The sequence below is a fragment of the Podarcis erhardii genome, assembly GCF_964252035.2.
Source record: "Podarcis erhardii genome assembly, chromosome: 4".
In the NCBI taxonomy this organism is placed as follows: Eukaryota; Metazoa; Chordata; class Lepidosauria; order Squamata; family Lacertidae; genus Podarcis; species Podarcis erhardii.
In genome coordinates, this window is record NC_138508.1 from 29,201,831 (window position 1) to 29,227,978 (window position 26,148).

Genomic DNA, 26,148 nt, shown 5'->3' on the forward strand with positions numbered 1-26,148 from the left:
AGGTGTTGCATGCAAGCTAAGGCCATGATGAAAATAATACAGTGGTACCGCGGGTTAAGAACTTGATTCATTCTGGAGGTCCGTTCTTAACCGGAAACTGTTCTTAACCTGAAGCACCACATTAGCTAATGGGGCCTTGTGCTGCCGCCGCCACGCAATTTCTGTTCTCATCCTGAAGCAAAGTTCTTAATCCAAGGTACTATTTCTGGGTTAGCGGAGTCTGTAACCTGAAGTGTCTGTAACCCAAGGTACCACTGTAATGAGGGGGGAAACCCCTTAGTGTACTTTTGGTAAGGCTGGGCCAGTTGCGGCCTGTAAGGAGAGGTAGAAGCAGAGAAGTCAGCACTATGCAGGGACAATGGGAAGAGCCTCGCTGCCTCAACTCTCGTCCTCCTATTAAGTGACAGTGATGCTGCTGGGGGAGAGTCAGGTATTTGCTGCTGCTGCCATCCATCAACTACGACTGGCCCAGGCTCACCAAAATTAAAATCTACAATCCTAAACCTGAGGTTTTTTGGTCTTGACCTCAGTCTGCATCCCACACTGAGGTGAATATGAGTATGGTTTGATATTAATCCAGTGGCATACCTCTTTCTAGAATTGAAGTATTGGGAGAATGGTGCATGGTGTTGGGGTTTTTATACCACCTAGACTAGACATTTCCAAAGCTCCTGTGTGTTGTCCAGGAAGACTATAGTCACCACAGAATCCCATGAAAAGCTGTTTCTGCACTATGCTCCAAAACAACCATTGTGTGACAAGCAGAAATTCGGGAAGTGAATCTTTCCTCACTGCCGCAGATTGACACGCTGGAAAAAGTTTCATATACTGAATTAATTTGTGCTTGCCAACTCTGCTGTTCAAGGTAAAGAGACCTGACAGGAAAAAAGGCATCCCTCTTCTTCAGGAAAATATACTGTATTCTACTGAATCAAATTCAATGGCACATTTTGATTGACTGAAAACAATGAATTAAAACACTGACAGCATAATGCACGTCTGCTCAATGGTAAGGCCCATTGAGTTCAATGGGGCCTACTCACAAGTGAATGTGCAATCTGAAAAAACAACCATGTACCACAATACATAGAAAGTCAGGGTGAATCTGACTTAATTAATATGAAAATAACTGCATATTTTAAACTAAATTAGGAATGAAACTGCATTTTGTTCCATGCTAGTTTCTTTCCTTTCTTTAAAAAAAGCTCACCCTGTCTCCATAAATTACTTCAACAAATAATGATTTGCTTTACATTTCCCCCTTTTCAGAATGAGAAATAAGTGCTCCCTGATTGTGTACTGCCAATGGACTCTTAGGCTACCATTCTAGAATACCAGCAGCTATTCCTGTTTTCATTCATGAGGAACAAAATGACATCTTTAGGACAACTGCTATCCTAATGTGCTGACATTGGAACGGGACAGATTTGCTTCCAAGCCATGCATTAAGGCCATCAGATGAAAAGGACCATTCAATGAAGCTGAATGTTTGGAGATTCAGGACAGACAAAAGAAAGTACTTTTCCACACAGCACCTAGTTAAACTAGGGGTTTTGCTCCCGACAAGAGGTAACGATGGCCACCTAAAAGAGGATGAGATAAATTCAGCAAGGATAAGGCTACCAGCCATGGTAACTGTGTTGCCCCTCCACTGTTGGGGACAGTATGCCTCTGAGTTTCAGTTGTTGGGACTCACAGGTGGGGAGAATGCTGTCTCACTCTTGTCCTGTGTGCTGGCTTCAGGGTCACCATTGTGAAAACAGGATGCTGGACATAGATGAGCTTTTGGCCTGATCCAGGACGCTCATCTTGTGTTCTTAAAGGTGCTCCAGAGATACAGTACTACCTCTTCCCAGAGTTTGACACACATTATAAGAAGCTTATTCTGTTTAGTAAAAAGCTTATTAAGGGTGTAATCCTAGACACACTTACCTTGGAGTAAGCCCCGTTAACATCAATGAGGCTTTCTTTTGACTAGGCATGTTTAGGATTGCCCTTTAAAAGATCTCGTTCCTATTGTGCAGATGGAAACAAAGCTCGGAATAATTTCAGATACAATGGGGACATTAGCTTGTGTTTCTATAAGCAAGAATTCTAAGTGGGTTGCTTTAAGACTATTATTAACAACAGCAGCAGCTATATAGATATTTTTATTTTTAAGGATCCTAATGTTGTTGGAAACAATGTTTATCTGGCAAAATTGCTCTGTTGCTGGGTATTGTTTTCTTCACACCAGTAGTCCAGTTTGTACTTCATTATAGGCATGCAACATGAGTGCAATACTAGTAGAATATAATGGTTAGCGATGTGCTGGCAGGGCTGTTGCTGTATCCCAAACTAAAGCTCCATATCAGAGAAAGTTAATCACTGTTATGCCTCATTAAAATCAACGGGGAAACTTAGACAAGTAATGGACACGAGTTAGCCCAGTAATAATAATAATTTATTATTTATACCCTGCCCACCTGCCTGGGTTTCCCAAATATGAGCTTGATTTGTATGGGCTTGGCCAACTGTGTTTACTTGCTAAAATGTTGGGAAATGTTCTGTGTCCCATCACATACCCCAGCAATGGGAGCTCAATGCAGTAGAAATCCTTTACTCTCCACTGCAATGAACTTCCTTACCTACTTGCCTGGCTGTAAAAGGTCTCATTTCTCTCTTTGCCTGGCTGTGTTGGCTGTTGCTTCCTTCTCTTTTCTTTCCTGGCTCTTGGAATGCTGGCATAGTAGCATCTCAGGTGCCAGAGAGCGAATTAAGAGCCTCTGCTTCTGCTGACACTGGAACAGTTGCAGCCAGGCGAGGGTGTTGGTGGAAGTGAGTTTGAAGTTCTTGTGCAGCTTGGATTATAATCTGAAAAGCTGCAGAAAAAAACTATGGAGCCACAATGATTTTTCAAAGACCATTCTGAGCTGCTGAATCAGGGAATTGTAAACTTTGTTTATTACCGTATCTTTTGCTCTATAGGACGCACTTTTCCCCCTCCAAAAATGAAGGGGAAATGTGTGTGCGTCCTATGGGGCGAATGCAGGCTTTCGTTGAAGCCTGGAGAGCGAGGGGGGTCGGTGCACACCGACCCCTCTCGCTCTCCAGGCTTCAGGAAGCTATCTGCAAGCCGTGGGAGAGCTGCGTGAAGTCGTGCAGCTCTCCCAAGGCTAGCGGAGAGCTTGCCTGCACCCAGAAGCTTGGGGCGCGCTGAGCTCAGCACACCCCAGGCTTCGGGCTTTGCGCAGCTCTCCCATGGCTTGCGGATAGCAGCCTGTTCTGGGGGCTGGGGTCGGGGGAAGCTCGGGCTTCCCCCGCCCCAGCCCTGCACCTGGGGGGGAAATAATATTTTTTTTCTTTATTTCCCCCCAAAAAACCTAGGTGCGCCCTATGGGCCAAAAAATACGGTACTTATTTCTAGGAAAACCCCACAACACAGAAAGTTATCTGCATGGCTCACTTCAGGGCTATCGCTAGTCATGACCTACTCAAGTTCCATTTGATTTCAATGAAATTTAACCATGAGCTACTTTCTCTGAATCGGAACCCAAATCTTTATGTCCTGGGACAGCAAATCTTTGGATAGGATCTCAAATCACAAAGCCTTAGACTAAGTACTGTTTGCTATAGAATATCCCTACAGATGTGAAGAGGACTGTTCTGGAGTGACTGATTTGAAGGCCCATCGTTGCAATGTGAGTTTAAGCAACAGATGCTGGATTTCATATGGGCTCAACAGTTGCTTCACCAGCTGTTCTAAGCATTTCCTTGTTACCATGGTGTCTAAGGATTAGCCCAACAGTCGTAGCAAATATTCTGAAAACTGCAAACAGTGAGCTTTCAGCTGATCCTGTAACTTCTCTATTTCTTTTTCAAAGATACCCAGCATATATTCTCAGCTGCTGCTTTCTGCAGGCACTTGTAGATTATTGTCTGCCAGTGCTATCTGACCAGACTACTTTTCTGCTGTTCGTTGCCCTTCTCTCGCCTCCTAACAGCCCCTTCTCAACCCTGTATGCCCATCTCTACACACCTCTTTATATAAGCTTTGCAAACATAGGATCAGCTTAAGTACTCCACTTGGCTGATAGTCACCGCGCTGATGATGTCATGGTTTTAACAGTAATAGCAAATGCTGTTTACAAAAGCTGGGAGATGCTGAGATCTAACAGAATGGAAATCATTCCAAACAGATGCAGGAAGTTTCTTCTAGAAAGTTCTCTTATATACAAAACTTATTATATTTACACATATATGTGTGTGTGTGTGTGTATATATATATATATATATATATATATGTATGTATATATATATATATAGGCAGATATGATACATAGCAAAGTCTATACAATATTTACATCTCTTATTTACACTTTAAAATAAGCTTCTCAGAAGCTTTTAAATATTAGAAATACGCAATGGAAAAGCAATGACCACAGTCAATTTGTGTAGCCTGAAAAAGTTCTTGGACAAATATTCTTCAGTGAAGGAGATCAATGAATACAGGACCGGGGCTGGGAGGGCAAGTGAGTGACATTACCAGACCATGGCAGAGCTGCCCAAGCAATCCTTGCTTGGCTATTGCACAAACATAGGCTAAAATCACCCAGTGGCTCTAGTTTGTCCATGGAACTCCATATATCTCGGTATCCAGCACTCATATTTTTGTTTCTGGTCCCTCAGCAATCAGCGGTTGAAATGAATTCCTGATATTGGCAACTTCAGCAGCACACAGATGTCCAAAGCCTTTGTTGTACCACTCTAACGAATGACCTCTGGAGGGAGAAAGAGGAAAATTACTGTTAAGCATGTTCTTCCCCCAGCCTCATCTTGTTGGTAGGACATAAACACTAACAAAATAGGCAGAGGACTCTCATACGCACCACGGTGCTAAACAATGCAGCTACGGTCACGCCTGAAAATCATGGACTGAAAAACTCCACTACACAGAATAAAATGTACATTTTACCCCTGACACGGAGAAAGCCAGTATGGACAATGTTTAGATTGCTTGCCCGAGTCCAGGAAACCTGGGTTCAAATCCTGCATCTCACACATAAATACAAAGGCTGAGCGCCTGCATTTCTGCTGTGCGTTTCTGCAGTCTCTGAAGAGCATTCACATGTCTGAAAGTAGTCGTCGTAGTTCAAATGTGCAGAAAAAATATGGAAGCATGCTTTCTATAACCTGTGACATGTTCTTTACACTTCTTGGGTTATCAAGTTGGGGCCATTTTATCATCTATAAAATGGGAACGGTGGCAGTGCTGTTATGAGGACAAACAAAAACAACTGCAGCACTCACACACATTACAGTCCTGGTCACAAACACATGAGCATGACTAGTTCAGATGAATTCTGTTTTCACAAATGGGTGCAGGGCTGAAGGCAAAAACTACACTGTAAAATGTTTTGAGAATAATAGCACCAGCTTTACTGCACTGAGTGGAAAGATCAGCTGAAGTGATACATTATTAACAGTTTTCAAGAAATAAACACATGGAATCGCGCAGAAGGATGGAGCTTCAAGAGAGCCCATCTGTATGCTAAAGTACAGTTTTAGCCCAGATGAATGTGATTATATATTTATCTCTCAGTGAATTCTAGAACTGTATTTAAATCACAAAGAAGAAATCCCCCACAACTGCTGTTCATTTTATAATCCTCTGAGGATTCAAAATTCAAATTAGATTGTTTAAGCACAAAAGAATACACTAGGGACAGAAGCGCTGAATGACAAATTAGATGAGGAATGGCAAAATCTGTGGCCCTATGGATGTTGCTTGGCTCTCAACTCCTAGCAGCGCCTGAAAGTATGGCTAATGGTCAGGCTAATGGTCCAAGCAACATCTAGAGGGTCACAGGGTCACTATCCTTGGATTAGATCCTGTTCACAGGATTACGAAAACATAACATGCACAAAATCATGTAGAGATGCCAGAGCAGGAATGAGGTTTGCTTTGCACAGCAGTATATTCATCACCCCTTTCCCACAAGGAAGGCCATGCACACCAAACAGGAGTGGTTGGCGAGGAGGAGAGCCACCATTTACCTGGCCTCCAGGTAGCCACATTGCGGCCACTTACTGGGAAAGAGAGGAGTGAGGCAGTGGGGAGACTGGGAGCTGAGTGGGAACATCAGCAGAGCCAATCCTTCTGGGGCAACTGCACAGCGCTTCCCACTGCACAGCGCTTCCCACTGCCTCACTCCTCCTAAAAGCAGTGGCAGCCCCCTTCCCTACCAAGCACTCTTGGTACTGATGTTTCATGAGACATCCCAGAGTTTTCTTCTATTTGGCTGTCAAGGCGGGTAATAGTTGTCTTCATGTTGCATCACAATGCCCAGCACAGCAATGGAATGGGTCTTATATTGGTAACATTCACATAAACTTTTTAGAAACAGGAGTATTTGTTCCTCGTGAAATGTTCCTGCTCCTAATGCATTCCTCGGGGCCAGTTTGGGCAACAGATCAGATATTTTTTTATGGCACTATGTAGTGAGCTGGCCTGCTAGCTTCATACTCACCAGCCACATGAAGATGGCTTGTTGACTAACTGCCACCAGTTCCACATGGTGTTTCTCTTGAAGCACAACTGTTCAGAAACTGAGCTGCAATTCACAATAATTTGGGAGGAGCGTATCTCCATCGAATAAATCTAAGGATAATTGAATAGCTAAAAAATCATGCTGGAGGTGGAGCTAAACCAGCCCATGCACAGTTGCCTGAGAGTAAGTCCCATTGGGCCAAAGGTGATACAATACTCAGTAAGCAGTTTTTTTTAAAAAATCCCGTTTTTATATTAACCAAGCAAGTAGAAGTTGTTTCTCTTAACCGAAGTAACTGCACTCCTCTAAGTTTGCCAATCAATGCTCAGAAAAGCTAGTTCTGTTCAGGAAGCCTGTTGACCAGGATCTTGGCACTGGTGATACTTACTTCAGGTCCACCCTGCAAATGTGTGTCAGGCGAGATTTCCCAGAGCCACAGGGCTCTATTAAGTACTGGGAATCCATAACAACTGCTCGCACTCCTCCCATCAGAGGGGCTTCTTCATGTTCCACGGATACAGCCACCAATATGCACATCCCCTTAGGCAAATCAGTTCTCCACGTCCTGTTGAAACAGGTTTTAAGACAGGAAATGTGAATTGGAGGGGAAGAAATAAGGTATCCAGCCTTGCATTTATTCTTTCAGTAGTATACTTGCCTCAGTACAACGATGCAGAAGAGTGATTTGAGAGAAGAAGGGCAAATATGGTGGCTGTGGGAGTGTGGCCTAACACAAAATGGCTGCCAATGGGAGCATGCCATAACACAACATGGCTGCCACATGTAAAAGAAAAGAAAAAAGAGACAGGAGCACAAAATGCTGCAGGAATGCACCTTGTCAATGGAAAGAGGCACGCACAGCAGCCACCACACTCGCTCACAGAAAGAAGCTGGGAGAGTGGATGTCCAGTCCTGGTACCCAATGAAATGTGAGCATGTTTAAGGGGACAATGGAGGAGGAGAGCTGAGCAGCAAGAACAAGTCTCTTAGGTTGTAATTTTCGGAGGGGATGGCATTTTACTGAGGACTATTTTAAAATAGAAAGGGACTGATTTCTCTGTTTTGTTTCCAAACTAAATTTCAAGTCAGCATGTTTACCTGTCTCAGTCCTGATGGATTTGGAGAAGAAGAAGGCTGTCACAGATTAAAATATACTTGGTGGAGTCATGAAATATACTTTGCAGAACCAGGAAAATCGAGATGGGTTGAAGTCTTATGGCAGTTCCAGCATTTCCTCAGTTTGGTAGGCAGCTAGGTCCCCCACCCCCCAGCCAAGGAAGATGCCTCCTGCATAAGCACTTCTTACACAATAGGGGAGGGTAGTAATAGAAACTGAAGTATCAGCCTGCCAGGAAGAACACAACTCCTTATGGGGCCACTACAGGAAAAACCCAGAACAATTGGATCAGTGGAATTAATGCTGTTCTGACACCCTACACAGCTACATAAATTAAATAGTCATTGTTTGAGGCAGCTACCAATATTTATGGTTTAATGGCATCATTTAATAAATAGTTTTCAGAGTGAAAGATGCAAAGGTGTTCTTTTTTTAGAGAGAAAGAGAGAGATTTGAACTGATTTTATAGATAGCTGATACGAGTGAAGTGTATTTTCTGTTGTTTGCTGAGGAGTTTAAGCTATGTACCTTCATCTACATTCAACATAAACACTGCAAAATGCCAATGTAGCTAAACTCCCACAAGAGGAAATGTTTAGATAAATTTATGGCGGATAAGGCTACCAGCCATGATATCTATGCTCTGCCTCCATGGTCAGAGGCAGGAATGCATCTGAATACCAGTGAACGGAAACCACAGGAGGGGAATGAATTATCACGCTCTGGTTCTTGCAGGATTTCCATAGGCATTGGGTTGGCCACTGCGAGAACAGGATGCTGGCCTACCACTAGCCTGATTTATCTGGGCTATTATGGTCCTAGACAAAATTAGAAAAGTCATTTGGGTAAAAATAATACTTACAGAAAAAAGGACGGTGCCATATGAAGTACAAATGTATAAATATTCAACGTGCCTTGGTGGTAAGGTTGCTAACATACTCTACCACTAAATTAATTTACCTGAGGACTAAGAAGTCTCTAGCAGGATGGGGAGCCATACTGTTCAGAACATATTGGTAGACCTCTGTCTGCTTGTCCAACGTTTCAATGACTTTCCACTGCAAGAAATCCTCATCCCAAAGGTGGCGTTCTCTTAGAACTCGGTTCAATACAACAGACGGAGGAGCCTCAACTTCCACGGATGCCTTCCAAATCCTCAATGGGTTTCCATCTCCTACCTTAATTGAGGGAGTGGCGGTAAGGAGGAAGAGAAGACAAGAGAAGGGAAAGTGATGATGGGTTAAGGGTAAAGAATGAGACAAGGAGAAAAACCCAAAGAAGCCAGTCTGTGTATCTAAAGTATTTCTGCCTGCCCCCCAGGAAATGTACGCCAATGTCCCCTGCAGACAGCAACCTGCACTATTCTGGATGCCACCCTAGAAGGTTCCTTAACCTTCACAAGCTGGTTTTGGGGTGCAGGAAGGCTAGAGGGGAAAGAAGGGCCCTCAGAATGCCAGCACCTGTTGATTATGAATTGAAATATCATTCATGCTTCCACTAGATTGTACTGCTGAGCTACATGAAATCCCATGTGCAATGTGACTGTGTGGTAAAACTATTAATCAAGGGAAGCAAACTAGTGGCTGAACATTGGATTAGCTACCGACAATGGAAACTTGGATATGTAGAAGCGAAGTATAAAATTGACTTATTTTAATCGTCTTAAGTCAGGGGTAGAGAACCTGTGCCCCACCAGAAATTCTTGGATTCCAGCTCCCACCAGTACTAGCCAGCATGGTCAGGGATGATGGGAGTTGTAGTCCCAGAACATCTAGGAAGCTACAGGTTAGGCATCATTGATTTAAAGGATGGGAAGATCAATTTATGGAGTACTCTTCAAAGACAATGGGAACTGCTTATTAGATTTTGGAACTGCACTTTTCTGTCTGAAAATGTCAAACATTAAGTGCTGGTTCTAATTTAAAACTTTTTATTTAATACACATGATTTGTATGTGTCGTGTTAGCTTTCCTAAAAAAGAACTTTAAAAAAATTGATTATATATTCCCTCCCTGCCCGCCACTTGCTATGTATTATGGTTATATACACACAGGTGTGTCTCATTGAATCCTGATCAACATTTTTCTGGGATTTCAAGAGGGTTCCCCAAATATCATGCAAAATTTGACAATATATGTTTTGGTTGCAGAAACTACCTTTTTGTAGCACAGGTCCGTATTTTCTGCGCTGGAACAAGTGACCCATCCTTTGAATTTTTCTTTCGCTTCTTTGCAGAGGCTCTGTATTAGACTTTCTAGGTAGGTCTGGTAATTCCCACCTTCTTCGTCCATTTGCTTGCCCAGTTCCACCAGAGTTGGAGCATGCACTTCAGCCTCAACATATGAGTTCCGAGACTGTGTTACCATATCATGTGGGATCTGCCCCAAAAAGTACAGCGAGTGGGGGAAGAGATGGAAGAATTGATTTGGAATTAATATTTTTGTGGAAAACCTATTTCATAGAAATCCTGTTTGGAAATATCTGCCTGACACTAATCGTAAGATTACAAATATCTAAATTCCAAAAAGGAATACTGAATATGTCAGAGTTCTGTTGAGGTGCTGTTCCTCTGCCCTTGCATGATTACCAGCATCTATGGGGAAGAGAGGGAGTATGCTACCTGTCTTCCCTCCCTGCTTGGGTTTTGCCACTCCACCAGCTTTGGGGAACTGGAGCACTCAAGCAGAAGTTATCCTTCCACCTTGTGGAGATACATGGTGATACATGGTTGGAAGCAGTGCACTTGCCCCTCCTCTCCTTCATCACATGACTACTTAGAACACCTGAATGATGCTTGTCTGTTGGTTCACTGTTATGTCTTGTCCACTGGGCTGTTCTTCAAGTCCAAACAATACTAGGTAGGTTAAGACTTTATTTTATATTCAAGTAACATTAGTATAGAACACTATACTATCCTTATAGCATAGAACAGACTGTTCTTATGAGACAACTCAAAATCACAAAGATATATAGAAGGGTTGTTGTTTTTTTGACAACTGTAACCTTTTGTAATGAAAGAGACTGATGAATTGAATAACAATGTTCCAGAAAGTTAGAGAGGAAATCACTTAGAGGTCCTTTCAGGTGAACAACAAAATACTCCAGTGCATAAACTTTTATTCCAAGGCTAAAGTGGAACTTTATAGGCAAAGTACTTGAAAGCATGTTCCCTTATGAATATTGACTTCTGAATCTTTCACTCACCTCAAAAAGTTTATCGCATTCTGCTATCATGTGTGCAAGTCCCTGAGTTGCTGCCAGGTTTTCACTGAGATCTTTCTGATCAGGCTTCCCTGTTGCGTATTTCTTCTGTATTACTCTGCAAATGAATTCAGTGTTTCAAGTGTGATAAAGGAACAACAGCCTTTTTCAGATGAAAGGCAACGTCGTAACACTTATAACTTTTCAGTACCAACCTACAAAGAGTCTTTTACAGTCTACTTTTATTGTTTGAGGGAAAACCCTTTGTACTGAGGAAAAAAGGGATGCCTTAAACATTCTCATGGCAAAGAAATAAAAATCACTAAAAGGTTAAAGAGTCAAACATAACAAGTTGCCTGAAGGAGTGTTTCCACCCCCATCATTCAGCCTGGACACTGAAATATAGCTCCGAGGGCCTTCCGGCAGTTCCCACCCTGCGAGAAGTGAACCTACAGGGAACCAGGCAGAGAGCCTTCTCGGTAGTGGCGCCCGCCCTGTGGATGTCAAGGAAATAAACAACTATCTGACTATTAGAAGACATCTGAAGGCAGCCTTGTTCAGGGATGTTTTTAATGTTTGATGTCGTACTGTATTTTAATTTGTTGAAAGCTGCCCAGAGTGGCTGGGGGAACCTAGTTAAATAAGCATCTTCATTGGTTTTACCAGATGCCAGGGATTGAATCAGGACCTTTTGCATGCTTAGCGACTGCTCTACCATTGACCCACAGCTCTTCTTCTGTGCATCATTCATGAGCATCACATGAATGCATCCATAAGGTCATGTTTATGACACATGATGCCTATGGCAAGCCCAGAAGCAGGACATGAGAACAATATCACTCTCCCTGCAGTTTCCAGCAAATGGTATTCTGCTCTTAGCCATCATGATTAGTAGCCACTGATAACCTTGTCCTCCAGGAATATGAATTTCTGGTTTTATTATCTCGTTATCCTCAAAACAGCCACAAGAAAATAGGTTCAGATGAGAAATAGTGACTGGGTCAAAGTAACCCAGTGAGTTTCATGGCTGAGCAAGGAATTCAAAGCAACTTTAACGAATTTCCACATACAGTGGCGCCTCGCAAGATGAAAAGAATCTGTTCCGCGAGTCTCTTCGTCTAGTGGTTTTTTTCGTCTTGCGAAGCAACCCTATTAGCGGCTTAGCGGATTAGCGCTATTAGCGGTTTAGCGGCTATTAAAGGCTTAGCGGCTAAAAGGCTATTAGCGGCTTAGAAAAAGGGGGGGGAGCGAGAAAAAAATCGCAAGACTTGCAAGACGTTTTCGTCTTGCGAAGCAAGCCCATAGGGAAATTCGTCTTGCGAAGCGCCTCCAAAACGAAAAACCCTTTCGTCTAGCGGGTTTTTCGTCTTGCGAGGCATTCGTCTTGCGGGGCACCACTGTACATTCGCTGACACTGAGATAAAAGCTTTCAACGAGTCCTTATTCCAAAACTTGAAATTTTACAATGTCCATGTATAACATTTAACCATTTTTTTTATTCTTACTACTAATAAGAATAACCCCACCTTCACCCTAAGGTCCCAGGGGGTGTCATGACAATTTGAAATGCAACAGAAAAAAATACCGTATTTTTTGCACCGTAACACTCACTTTTTTCCTCCTAGAAAGTAAGGGGAAATGTCTGTGCGTGTTATGGAGCGAATGCCTGTGGGTGGCGGGGGGGATCTGCTGCAGTCGTGAGCAGAGGATCCATGGTCCCCCTTCCTTCCCTCCTCCGTGGTTACAAAGCATGGATCCACATGGATCCTCAGGATTTTTGCATTGGGCTACTCCAAACTCACTGTCAGATCACATGTCTGTGGCCACAGCATGAACCACAAAAATCATATATCCACTATTTCATTTATAATATTTTTTTTCTTGTTTTCCTCCTCTAAAAACTACGTGCGTGTTATGGTCTGGTGCGTGTTATAGAGCGAAAAATACGGTAGTTAAAAACATTACAATCCTAAGAAGGGGGTGCGTCGTAAAAATATACACCTCAATTGTCAAACTCTAGGGTTAAGAGGTGAGTCCTCTGCATTCAATGAAAGATGAATAGTGAAGATTTCAGACATGCTTCTGTGGGGAGGAAGGTCAACAACTTAGGGCTGCCACAGAATAATCATGTCACTTCCATCTAGGGCATTGGTAGGTGTTTTGTGCTGAGTCTCAGATTTCCCGCTCCTTCTCCCATTTTTTGAAAAACAGACTTTGCTGACCAGATTGCTGTGCATACTCTAAAGCATAGCACTGGCAAGACCCCAGCAACCCAAAGACCTAAAGCTGCATCTATACATATATAAATCAGCAAATGCAAAATGCGGGTCACACATCTCTGCCCCGAGTCTTTATAAGCACCTAGCAACGCTCTTAACTTGCAATCCAGAGCAAGAAAAGTAGCAATTCCCTACCGTGGCGAGCTTTCTTTCTTGACCAGATTGAGGTGGAAAAGTGAAGGGGCCAGGCACACGGCTATGTTCATAGGTGTCATCTGGTTCTCTTCCACGGAAGTGACGTCATTGAGGAAGCACAGCAGAGTCTGCAAAACCTCCCTGTTTTCATCTGACATCAACATGATGGCAGCCTGGACCGCCTGAAGCCGTTGTTCTTTTGGAACATCTGAGGGAATGAAATGTGTTGCTTAATAAAAATTTGATTGTAAATTCAAACAAGAACTTTGGGACATCAGATACGATCTCACCTCCAAATTCCAAATTACTTCTGGAAGAGAGCTACACTTTTTTGTGTGCACATCCTGTGACCTACTTTGTGCCTTGCTGTTCGCCAGTAGTGCAGTCAGGTCGTTTTAGACTCTGGACTTGAAAGTCCCTTCACTTGCAGTATAATCGTATGCGTGCCAACTCAGAAGTCACTCTCATGGAGTCAAACGGGACTGATTCCCAGGTCAGAGTGTATAGTATTACAGCATTACTTCAAAATATAAGCAAGCCCTGCTGCATTTTGCAGCTTAGCAGGGCCCCACATCCAAGGTCCTGCTCTGAAGGCACCACTGCTGTTCACCTTGTGTCGTTCTAGAAATTAGAAACCAGAAAATGGCACCACTGCACAAGCTGGCTAAGCTAGTAATAAATGGCCATAAACTGTCTCTGAAAAGCTCAGTGCTCAATACCCAAGCTGTGCTACATCGGCAGGTGGTATGAAGCCTCTGGAATGGCCAGAACTGGTATAAAATATAATACCAGATGCCTTGTTGCCACCTTTGCCTGGTCAACGGAGCACCTTGCAATTGCCCAACTTCAGGCTCCTGTGTCTAGCCAATGAGCCTCCAAGATTTGTGCAGCAGGACCACCAATAGCTCTGATTTGGCTCTGCCACTTTCATCTTATTTATTTATTTGATTTATCTTCAGCCTTCCCTCACAAAAGAGCCTAGGGCAGCAAATGACAAGCAGAAAAAAGCCCCAAGACATTAAAACAATTCGAGTGCGGATGGAAAAAGATCTCTACTTTTAAAAATCTTGTCCTTTTTCCTCTACCACTACTATTTGTAGTAGTAATATGTACTGTATTTTTCACTCTATAGGACGCACCGGACCATAGAAGGGGGAGAACAGGGAAAAAATTATTCTCCCCCTTTCTGCTCAGCGCCCCTTCAGCTAAGCGGCAAGAGAAACAGAGCCCCTTCCATTTTTCCTCCCGCTTCACTGAAGGGGCTCTGCACAGTTTTCCCTCTCTGCGCAGCGCCCCTTCAGCGAAGCGGGAGGAGAAACAGAGCCCCTTCCATTTCTCCTCCCGCTTCGCTGAAGGGGCGCTGCGCAGAGAGGGAAAACTGCAGCGCCTCTCCAGCAAAGCGAAGCCTGGAGAGCAAGAGGGATCGGTGCGCAGCGATCCCTCTCACTCTCCTCGCTTCAGGCGGCTATCCGCAAGCCTTTGGAGCGCAGTGGGAACTCCTGCTGCGCTCCGAAGGCTTGCGGATAGCTGCCTGAAGCCCCCGGAGTGGAGGCTTTGCGCAGCCATCCCCAAGCTAGAACAGCGAGATGGAGCGCTGCACAGTGCTCTGTCTTGCTGTTCTGGCTTCGGGGACAGCCTTTGAAGCCTCCGCAGGGCAGCAGGGTGCCTTCACCCCACTGCCCTGTGGAGGCTTTGCGCAGCCATCCCCAAGCTAGAACAGCGAGACGGAGGGCTGTGCAGCGCTCCGTCTCCCTGTTCTGGCTTTGGGCTTAGCCGCGCAGCCTGCATTTGCTCTATAGGACGCACACACATTTCCCCTTAATTTTTTTTTGGGGGGGGGAAAGTGCGTCCTATAGAGCAAAAAATAATATTACTGGATCTTACTATATCCATCAGGACCATCAAGGTGAGGCACTCTGTTAAAAAGCAACCTCACAAACTAGCAATAAAACAGATTCATATGGCAATATCCCAAGTTGTGCAGTTTCCCCTTCATTCCCTCCCTGCTGCAGCCCTGTCTGCATCCCTCCCAGATCTGCTCAGAAGGACTGGGGCTCTGGGCTGATTGTAGAGTTGGGCAGGGGGCTGCGGGGGGAGGGGAAATCCTTTCAGCTAACATTGTCTGCTCCACTGGCAGATGAGCATGGCTAGGCTTCACCCATAAAGCCCAAAAAACCCCAGTAAAAATACAGTCAGTAGCACAAATACAGTTTAAGTACAGTCAGGAAGCAGAGATCCAAAATTAAACCAGCACAGCAGCCCTTAAAACCCTGGCAGAATACAGAGGTTTTTATAAGCCTTTCTGTCCCTGCAGAGTTCATCTGGACAGTTTTACTGCTGCAGTTAAATCTCTGGGAAGTGGAGTGGGCCACGCAGTGAACAGGGACCTCATTTCCTTCCGAGAGCGCAATGCCATAACACTGCATGCTCTTTTCTAGGCAACATTGTTTGTGGCACAACAAGGGAAGCTTGGGAAATGTGTGTCCTCCTCTACAGAGCCAAGGGGCATGTGTGTGGTGGTGGTGGTGGGGAGTTTAATAAATGCATGAATGGAGGAAGCTTAAATATTACGCCTGATAAAACTAATTCACAAGCCACCACTCTGTTCACTCAGCTTGCATTCAAGGTTCCCCTGTGTAAATCAGACACTAAACCAATGAAAGAATAGGAGAAACTGCTTTATAGTACACGCTTCAGCAAGCCGTTATCTTCTCTCTATTTGAAAATTCAGGCTGCAACTCTAGACCCAGTTTCCCCGGGAGTAAGCTTGATTGAACTCAGTGGGATTTACCTTTGAGTAGATGTACCTGGGATTGCAATTGTGCTGTCAGTCAAGCATTTTATTTGAACTTTTTTTTTTAGAGGAAAAAGATGGTGAGGTGAATATATTACAGCTCCAAATTCCTAGGCTGGGGGGAAATGCAGTGTTTTCAAGAGAACAGGCGCAGACAGACTTCTTTATGCTGGGGGAGGGGGGTATCTTCCAACTCCTTTTATAAACCACAGTGCTTGGGCCCACCAGCCAGAACCAATCACAACTTCCTTTTCTCACCTGCATTTCCCCCTCCCCCTTGTAAAGCATGTACAGAGGAGCAAGGAAAATCCAGGGGGGCTGGAATTTTGATTGATGCTCTGCCCATCCATGCATAAGAACATGAGAGATGCTGAGATTTTACCCTATGGAAAACACAACACTAGGTAGACATAGCATTTCCCACCTTGGAATGCTGCTGGTTCTAAAGCATGAAAAACATGAACATAGTGTGCCATGAAACAATTCCGGATCTTAGCAAGAAAATTACAAAAAAGAAAACCCTTCTTTTAAAATTATGGGCTACCTACAGATTGTCTTTCAGTGAAACAAAACTGAAGCCCACTGTTATTATTTTTACACACCAGAAAATCACACACACCCTTTCAATAACTGGTGTTATTTAAGAAGTTTTGACTGCAGCCCTGGCTTGGGCTTCATGGGGAAATGCAACTTGCTGCTGCTGCCGGTGTCTCCATTTCCTCCTCTTACTTTGGGGCCAGCTCATTTCCTCCTCTTACTTTGGGGCCAGCAAGGTGAGAAGGGATTTTGTTGTTGATGCTAGTATGATCTCAGCAAACACATTAGACTAGGGCTTCCCAAGTCCCCAGCTGGAATTCCCATCATCCCTGAATAGTGGTCCTGCTAGCTAGAGATGATGGGAGTTGTAGTACACAAACAGCTGGAGACCCAAGTTTGGGAAAGCCTGCATTAAGCCAGACTCTGAATAGTTTAAAGGCCTAATAGTCCACATTCACTACTAATGAAAACAACCCTAGTACTTACACTGATATATGTGGAGGAATGTTTCTCCTAATTTGCTAGTGAGCAGAGGCTCAGGCAGGTCCCTGAAAAACTGCTTTACCATATCTGCCACATCATATGCTGACTGGTCTTCATAGTTGACATTTTCAGGAGAGCTTTCGTTCATGTGGCGTAAGGCCTGTATTCGGGATTTCACACCTGACTTCCGGAACAGACCCACCTAAAAGATAAGCCACATTCTGTTAGCTATGTAGCCATTTGGCATTATGATCAGTGAGAAAAATACACATTATACAGAAGTATCTTTAAAAAAGACCTAAACCACAATTGCTGTAATTAAATAAGGATCAGAGCATATTCCAGTCAATGGGTTGGTTCCAAAGATACGCAAGTTGCGCTCTACTCATGGAAAGTAAGAGGGTAGTTTTGTAGATTTCTCTCTCCTATGTCACCGAAAAATCTACTTTGGGTGGCCAAGAGGCCATCTGGAGCAGTATGGGGAGACTACAGGAGGAAAGGGGGAATTGGGAGGAAAGCTGCTCCATTATTTCTGTGAATGGACTCCTCCACTGTGAAAAAATGGGACATTCTTTTTGCAAAAGGACTACTCTGAATCGGAGTCTGTGTAACAGAATCTATAGCTTCCTCCATATTTTATTCATGTGGTCATTTCCCTACATTTGCACAGTTCCGTGGTCCCACCATCTGATACCTCTGTGCTGTGCATAAATATTAAGAGATTAAGGTAATGTGACAAGGACATCTGTACTCCAATGTTTGTTAACAGCATCAAAACACTTTTAAAAAAAGCTAAACAAGGGAACACTAAAATAGTCACTGTTTAAAACCTAGAAATGCTGAGTAAACAGGCACATCACGTGGTGTCAAAATGGTCTCTAAAAAGGTCATTTCCCATATAAGCTACACAAGGAAAGACTCATTAAATGGGGTGGCTGCAATTTTTCCACCTAGAGTACAGTTCTGCCTGTAACACGCAATCCTCTCCTTCACACACCCGTATCAGTAGGTTTACTAGACTTACCTCAGCCTATTCACTTGACACTATTGAGTCTTTAATAGTAATTATTATTATTATTATTATTATTATTATTATTATTATTATTATTATTATTATTTTACTATTTATACTCTGCCAATATGGCTGGGTTTTTCCAGCCTCTCTGGGTGGCTTACAGCATATATGCACTAGTTCCCTTTTTATGTTTCTGAAATCCACAACAGAACCAGTGGTGGATCCAGAACAACTGTTTGCCCAGCTACCCTTGAAACATCGCCATCCGAAGTCCACCACAGATGAAATCAAGTTCCCATTTTGCTACACTCTCTCCAATGTTTAGGCAATATCTGCTTGCCAGTATGATAAAACCACACTGCTCTCAGATGCTACGGATTAACTACCTTAACAGCAGACTCCTTAACTCTTGCAGAGGGTGTGTATATTGGCTGCCAGATCCAGATCTTCTTCCAGTCTGTCATAGTCTCCAACCCAAAGTTATGCTATCTTAAGTCATGCTGTGCTGCCAGTGGTTTCTGATATCAAGACGTTACACACCAAAGAAAATATCATTTTCTCTAAATAAAACGACTGAACGCAAGCATTTTCAAAAAGTGCTGAGGACCCGTCTTTGTACATTTTACAGGTAATCCATGCATTCTGACTGCGTTTAGCTGTTTTGTTTGACATTTTTTCAGATTTTATTTTCAATCTTTTAAAATAATTTATCTTATATAGTCCTTTGTCCTGCTACTGGTGCCAATGAAGTGTGGACGTGAAACCTTTAAATACATAAATGAAATAGCTCAGCTACTGTGGCAGACAGTCAGAAAAGATTATTTCTACCTATATCATAAACTGGTTGCCAAGTAATAGCTGGATTTGAAGGACATAATTTTCAGACTAAGTCTTCCAGGCTCTTTTCTATCCTGTTGCCTTAGCTGGGAAGAAGATGTGGTAGGGATTAGTTACATAGGCTTTCTGTGATACATAAATATTTTTTCCATGTGCTTTCTTCTGCAAGAAGCTGATAATTCTTCAAATGAGCTGTCTAGCAGCTTTGCACAACACTGTGCCTTTTCCAGCAGTTCTCATAAATGGAATGCCCCCGGGGCAAATTCCTGTGTACAAACCACATTTTAATTCCCAAGTGAAGTTGTGTTATACCACTTGGGATCTATTAAGGTTATTTTTCCTCATTTCACAGTAGGAGGGATGACGACATAGTGTGTGGTGGTGGAGAATCTATGAGAAAAAGAGACTGGGCATGTTTCTGTTTTCAAATTATAGAACTTAAGCTTTCCTTTGCCTCACCATATATATTTGTCTCAATTATCATTGCACTGCTTGACTCAGGACTGATGTTTCTTAATAATGATATTGATGGGCTTACATTATAAAGAATTCCAGCTCTCTACTAGAAACAAATGTTTTACTGATCTGAAAAGTGACTTTAAATGCAAACTTTAAAATGCTATATACAAAAAGCCTCATGGACTAAATGTCAACACAAAAAACACTGTAAATAGTTCTGCATTCCAGCATAATTTATGGTCAAATGTGAAGGTTGGAGTCAGAACAGAGCAGAAAACCAGAAATAAGTGACTGCAACACCAAATTTATTTAATACTAAATGACTGAATTTGTTCTAAGCTGCATCCATCTCTTTATCAGTCTGAGTAATGGAAGTTCTTGTGCCAAACATAAAAAAATTCAATATATATAAAAGGCTAAGCTCTGAATCTATAGTGGCTTGTTACTCATCAGTAACCAGTCTGCATCTAATCATTGTTTGAACCCATTTTGCTGATCTTTTATGCTGGAGGTTTGGTTTGTGATGCACTGGAGGAGCTGGTATAGGTTACGGCTGTGTTAAACGCCTTGGGCACCTTAATGATAGAAAGGAAGGGTAGAAAACCTATTGCTGTTGCTGCTATTATACTTAAGAGGTTCCTTCAAACTATTCCTGCTGCTGATTCACTTAAAAACGTGCTGTTCCATGAGAAAAGATGGAGAGGAAAGACAAGCTTTTTCAACGGAAGAAAAGAGCCTTGGAGCACTGAAGACAACCAGTGGGCCTTTATGTGGCTTACCCCTATTATATTTTATTTCTTGAAACTATTAATAGAAAACAAAATATATTGCACAATAGTAATCCCATCTCCTTTAAAATCAGAAAACAATGAATGGAAACCCCTGGGTTTTACCTTGTTTACTGGAGAAAAGAGTGTAACACATACTTGCATAGCCTATCAATAAGCTTATCTATAGCTAGCGCAGAACTGAAAAATAATGCATGTGCCCTCGATCCAGAGGTTTTTTTTGCACATATCCACTGCTTCATGCTCATGCACAGAAGGTCTTCCAAACCATCACTCTTTGGGAACATTTATACAATTGCTTTCAAAATGGCATGTGGCTGGTGGAGCAGACATTTGGGAATGTTGGTAAACGGCACTGCCTTAGCTTGCAGCCAGTATTTATGCGCTGGCTCTCTTCTCTTGCCTTTCTCTCTTTCCTCCCCCTCTTTTTTTAAATGCTTTTCTCATCACACACAGCAGAGGGAAAGCATTAGCCCATACAGTTTCTCAATGCTCTGGTGTGGCCAGCCAAAAGGTCAGAGCACAACACGCCACTTGAAGCTCACTTTAAAATAAGTCTCTCTCAATTACACTTGAATCAGAAGCAAGGATCAGATTCCATGGAAGCAGAATTAAATATCTTGCTGCATTACACCCTGATGCTGCTAATCTCTCTTACTGTTCAATGATTTTTGTCTGACCTTTTAATTTATTTTTTGTTCTTTGAAACTGCTAAACTGCACTCCCAGATATGCTACTGAAAACCCAGTAGTAATGGGATGTAAGCATTTTTTTCTTGGTAGGGTAAGCCCACTGGTGGTAATTATTACTGTAAGAGAACAGGTCAGAGAGGGTAACTGAATTAATAATATATTACTGATGCAGCTAACTCCTTTTTAATAAAGGTTGTGCATGTCTCTAAGACCAGAATGTGGAGATGGGGGTTTGTTGCCCTTCAATATTCTCAGAAGACAGACAACCTCTATCCATAAAACGAATGAGTTTGTTTCATCTACTTTTTTCTGATGTCTTCTGCTAGGAAGCTTCAGCTTTGGGCAAGGGGAACATAGAGATTAATTTCTGGGTGTGTCCACAACCAAATATACATGAATAGTAGCCATAAGACCAATGTCATTCTGTATGCTAGAAGAGACAACATTTTAGTTCTGCAAACAACAGACAAGTCCATTGTTTATCTGTAAAATGGGACTAACAGTTCCATACTTTCTAGGGTTGCGGTGAGGGCAAGCACAATAAAGACAGTAAAGCATTCTCAAATTAAAGTGTGCTACGTAAATAATAATTTTTAATGGCAACAATAGGGCTAGCACACACTACTAAATTCTTAAAACTGTCTAGTCATCTTTGAAGGGACATTATGCTAGTCCAAACAATAAGACCAAAGGCATAAAAACCCACCTCATATAATTTTAGCTGGGGAAAAGCTGCTCTAGGAGTTTGTATGCTCATAAACCTATAGAAATGAAGAACCTACCTGATCCAGGCAATTGTTGCGTAAATAGCGCAGTGCTTCTTGTATGCTCTGTGGAAGGGGCTGCCCTGTTCTTTGCACATGAACTATTAAAGGCACACCAAATATGTTTTTATCCTTGTAGTCTGGAACTTTCATCCTCTTCATGAACTTTGGTACAGACCTAATGATGATAATAACAGTACAAATAAAAAACAACACAACTGTGTATCCTATAAAAACTACCTATCTCTATGGTGGACTTACATCATTCCTCCCTGACCACGCAGTGTGTGGGTGCTGTCCTGAGGCATGAAACAGGTTTCTAGCCATGCAGCCCCTGAGTTGTTTGAAAGTTCAGAAGTCACACATTTGCAGAAAAATAACAGCCTAGTCAATTCTCATACCCACAATCAATCAATAACCCACACCAACATTCCCTATGAAGCCACTGGGTTGCTACAGAATGAGGATTGAACAGGAACCAAAAGAAAAACATAAGAGCATAAGAAAAGTCTGGCTGGATCAAATCAAAGGTCCACCTAGTCCAGCATGCTGTTCTCACAGTTGCCAACCAGATGCCTGCATACAGGACTTGAATGCAAAAGCACTCTGCTCACTTGTGGTTCCCAGCAGCTGCTCCTCAGAGCCCTACTGTTTCCAACACTGGAGGTAGTGCATAGCTAGCATAGGTTATAGTAGAGGCAGCAAACAACCCTTTCTTTACTTTGGCTGGTTTACATTACATATAATTCCAGCTAAAACATCTAACCCCCAAAGATGCACACCACATTTAATGACCTGCTTCTTTCCCATAAGTGTTTTGGTTTGGGCATTTGCTTCTGTTTCGATGACATGTGCTCTGTATGGAAGATGAACTTATGTCACCACATTTCTCTAGTTTTCCAGGAGCAAAATAGAAGGGTTTGATAAAAGGAGCAGCAAAGATGGGAAAAGGAAAGAGTTAACTGGGAGCAAATAGGTTTCATTCCTACAGCAGAATTTATAGAGGCTTTACGTTTTTGCACCTTTTATGCTCTCGGTAGTGGAACTGCCATTGGCAATCAAACATATTTGTTCTACAAGAGAGCATCCTCGGCAACACAGCTTTCAACTAGCTGAGCCCGACACACTTCCTTAGAAAATGCTTGACAACTTGAAGTTGCAATAAATAATGGCAGAAGATTAAACTTGAAAGCATGTAGAGTTAATTTCCTCAGTGTGGCTCATTATGTCTGTAATCTCAAATTGCATGATTTATCATTACCATTCAATTTTAGAATTACAGTGAGGGAACATTACATGCCAAATTCGAAGCTCAAATAATGGATTATGGGGAAACTCTCAGGGTTCTGCTTCAGTTCAGTGAGTTTTTATTTCTGAAGCAAACAAATGCAGGCAATAGAAACACCACAGATGTACCTTTGTGAGAAACATCATTTTAAGTGGAACTGAAGCAAGTTTCAGCTGTGTGAGGTGGGAAGGCAGACACTGTCAAAAGAAGCCATGTGAGGAGTACAAAAGAGGTGGAGATACCTAACGGGCCCAGGGCAATCACAGGCAGTGGCAGGGGACTGCTCAAGTAGAAAGTTAGGATTCCAACCAATGCCCCCAAAGGCCTCTCTCCACCCAGCTCAGAATAGCTCTCCTGACCTCTGCAGTTTACTCATCCTCCCAATGGAAGTACTGCCTGCCTGAAGTTTGGATTGCTCTGCTAGTTGCCAGTTATCTTCTCCAGTCATGCAGGAGAACTGGGTCCAATTCCTCAATGGGGAGCTCCTGCTTTGGGGGAGACTCTACAGTTCAGTAGAAGAGCGCATGCGCTGAGCGTTGGAAGATCCTAGATTCTGTTCCCTGAATCTTCAGTTGTAAAAGGAGCACACATAGCCGATGATGGGAAAGAACTCTGAGACTAATTTGTGTAGCAAATTATTAGGGGCTAGATGGACAAGTAGTCTGACTTAAGCAAAGCATCTGCCTCAGGTGGTGGAAGCTGGAAGACAGTGACAGAGAATGAGATCCCTTCTTGTTCTACCTGCTTGTTGCTGGCCATCTATATTTGGCCTAGATGCTATCTCCAAATGCTTCACAGCTACTGCCACTGGACCAAGAGAGCAGGCATACATTCCAGGCCATTCACTGGAGCAGGCATCACACATACATTGCTCTCTCATGGCAAACAGTGACTGGGTTAGCTACTCATTCATCAGGATGTCCTGAGAGGTTAACATGTGAAGAAGGAAGAGTGTAGCAAATCAGAAGATCTGGACACTCACATCCTGTGATTCATCACCCCCATTGCTGCTGCTATTATTATTATTATTATTATTATTATTATTATTATTATTATTATTATTATCTTTCAGCCTCTTCTCTTTCCTCTTTATTTAACTTGACGGATAATTCTCTCTGCACCGTATATTTTCTGAATGGCTGATATCTAGTACAAATCTCTAAATATTACTTTGCAGTTGAACAAGTACATGGTACAACATATAAACTGCAAAGCCATTCCATTAATTTAAGGGAAGTTTGGTTACAAATGTGGTGCCTGTATTTATTTCTCTTGATTATTTTTTATTATAGTTTTACTACTACTGCAGACATGGAGTCTACTGGGAGTGCTCTGAGGCAGCCTTTCTGAATTATGCTTCCTGGGTGACTAGAACCAACAGTAACAACTTTTCTCTCCTTGCCTTTGGCTGTAAAATGAGAGCAATAATCCTTAGCACTCTCACAGAGGCCACTAAGATGCCAGCTAATGCTATAAAGTACTCAGCCAGAATATGTTATGTTAGAACAATTACTGTGGACTCTGGAACTGAGCTACTTTAAGTAAGCCTCTCTGCGCAATCTATAAGACCATGGCTAGAAAACTGAAACTCACAAGTGCGTTCCCAAGCGCCCTCATCTCTGAAATCTTTAATAAATGCAGAGGAAGAGATCTGAATGCCATTTCATGAAGATGATATTGTGGTAGAAAACATCAGTGTAGATGACAAAAGTGATACCGACTACAGCAAGAAAGAATATTAATAATCTGTGCTGCAGTCTGTGTCAGTTCCAGATTCCAAACTAAATTTGTCCCCAGTATTTTATGCTGCATGACATACTTAGATGGCTGCATAGTACACCCAACTGATTCTCTGATCTTGTTCTAGGGAGATCCAACTTTTGGTTCATAGTTCACCCACATCAACAGTTTACTCATAGTAGCAAGGCAGTGATAGCAGCATGCTGGAAATTGCTGAGAACCATTTTAATATCACCCTGGTATGAATGTGTAGGAGTTTTAGTATGTCTAACAAAACTTGCATATAATAAGTTTATTGAAATGTGGAGTTTGTTTATAAATTTGTGGAATATGAAATGTCAAGATAATATGTAATTCTATGTATTATTTTTATTGATATAATGCCTAACCAATACTGTTGCTGGTTTTTTTAAAATTAAAGGTAGGATTATTAATGTATTATATTTGTATTTTACTATTATTATTTTAAATTTTTTTTAAAAAGGGAATTTACCCTCAATGTTTTTTCTTCACAATGTTCCATGCCCTTCCATTTACTTGCCACACATTTTAGGATCTTGTAGTAGGATGGGAGTAGACACATCAGTATTCCCTGCCTAATTCTAAATTAGTTGCAGAATCAATTGACCTTTTACCCTGAAACTTCTGTAATGAGAATGTCAACTAATTTTGCACAACGAACAGAAATGGCTGTAAACTGGCATTGTTATTGCTCTGGCACTGCCCGTGTTAAACAGTCAGATTTGGGTTTAAACCCATGTAACATAGTAAGGCAATCTCTAAAAACTCGCACCAGTTCTATCAATATTTCTAATGAAGCAAGTAGTTGGCATTGTAGTGCTAATGCATTCTATCAACAGAAGGAATTCCGCTTGTGCAATGGAACTCTCTCTCTTCTTCCCCTGTGCGCCTCCTAAAACTGTTCTTGGGTTTCCCTCAACCCTCTGAAGGTTTGGGGAAGAAGCAGAGTGCACGTGGGGAGAGAAGAGGAGGGGAAAGCTCTGTTGCACAAGTGGGAATCATTGCACTAATGGAATGTAGTAGTTGGGTGCTGCCCTTGGTCCTGAATGGAGAAGCATAGAGGTGTTGCCACCCTCTAAACCAGCCTTTCTCAACCTGTGGGTCCCCAGATGTTGTTGAACTACAACTCCCATCACCCCTAGCTAGCAAGGCCAGAGCTCAGGGATGATGGGAGTTGTAGTCCAACAAGATCTGGGGACCCACAGGTTGAGAACTGCTGCTCTAAACATCTCTACAGCACCACAACATGTGTATAATGTTTAAATAGCCAAAACTTATCTTCCTGATGAGGTAACAATCTTGGCATGGACACTTGGACCATTAGTTCACTTCCCACAGATGGAAATAGGAAATTTTGTAATTTTAGAAATACAAAATGGGTTTTCACCATAAAAGCAAAATGAAGCTTCTGTCATTGGGCTCTTTCAGAGGTCCAGAGAGGCTGGGGCTACTTCCAGCTTTTGAGACC

General features: G+C 42.5%; 1 protein-coding gene across 4 annotated transcripts in view; it reads right to left on the reverse strand.

Moving 5' to 3' along the window:
* Nucleotides 1-4,067: 4,067 nt before the first annotated feature.
* The window catches only part of STARD13 (StAR related lipid transfer domain containing 13), a 127,604-nt gene continuing 105,523 nt past the window's right edge, over nt 4,068-26,148 (reverse strand). For all 4 annotated transcript variants that reach the window (XM_081860148.1, XM_081860147.1, XM_081860150.1 and 1 more), the window contains 8 exons: nt 21,650-21,809; nt 17,080-17,278; nt 13,263-13,470; nt 10,852-10,966; nt 9,804-10,025; nt 8,608-8,825; nt 6,919-7,095; nt 4,068-4,760 (listed from right to left, as the gene is read on the reverse strand). In XM_081860148.1, coding sequence (XP_081716274.1) covers nt 4,643-4,760; nt 6,919-7,095; nt 8,608-8,825; nt 9,804-10,025; nt 10,852-10,966; nt 13,263-13,470; nt 17,080-17,278; nt 21,650-21,809 — 1,417 coding nt within the window. In that variant the 3' untranslated portion in view covers nt 4,068-4,642. The remainder of the gene's footprint in view (nt 4,761-6,918; nt 7,096-8,607; nt 8,826-9,803; nt 10,026-10,851; nt 10,967-13,262; nt 13,471-17,079; nt 17,279-21,649; nt 21,810-26,148) is intronic.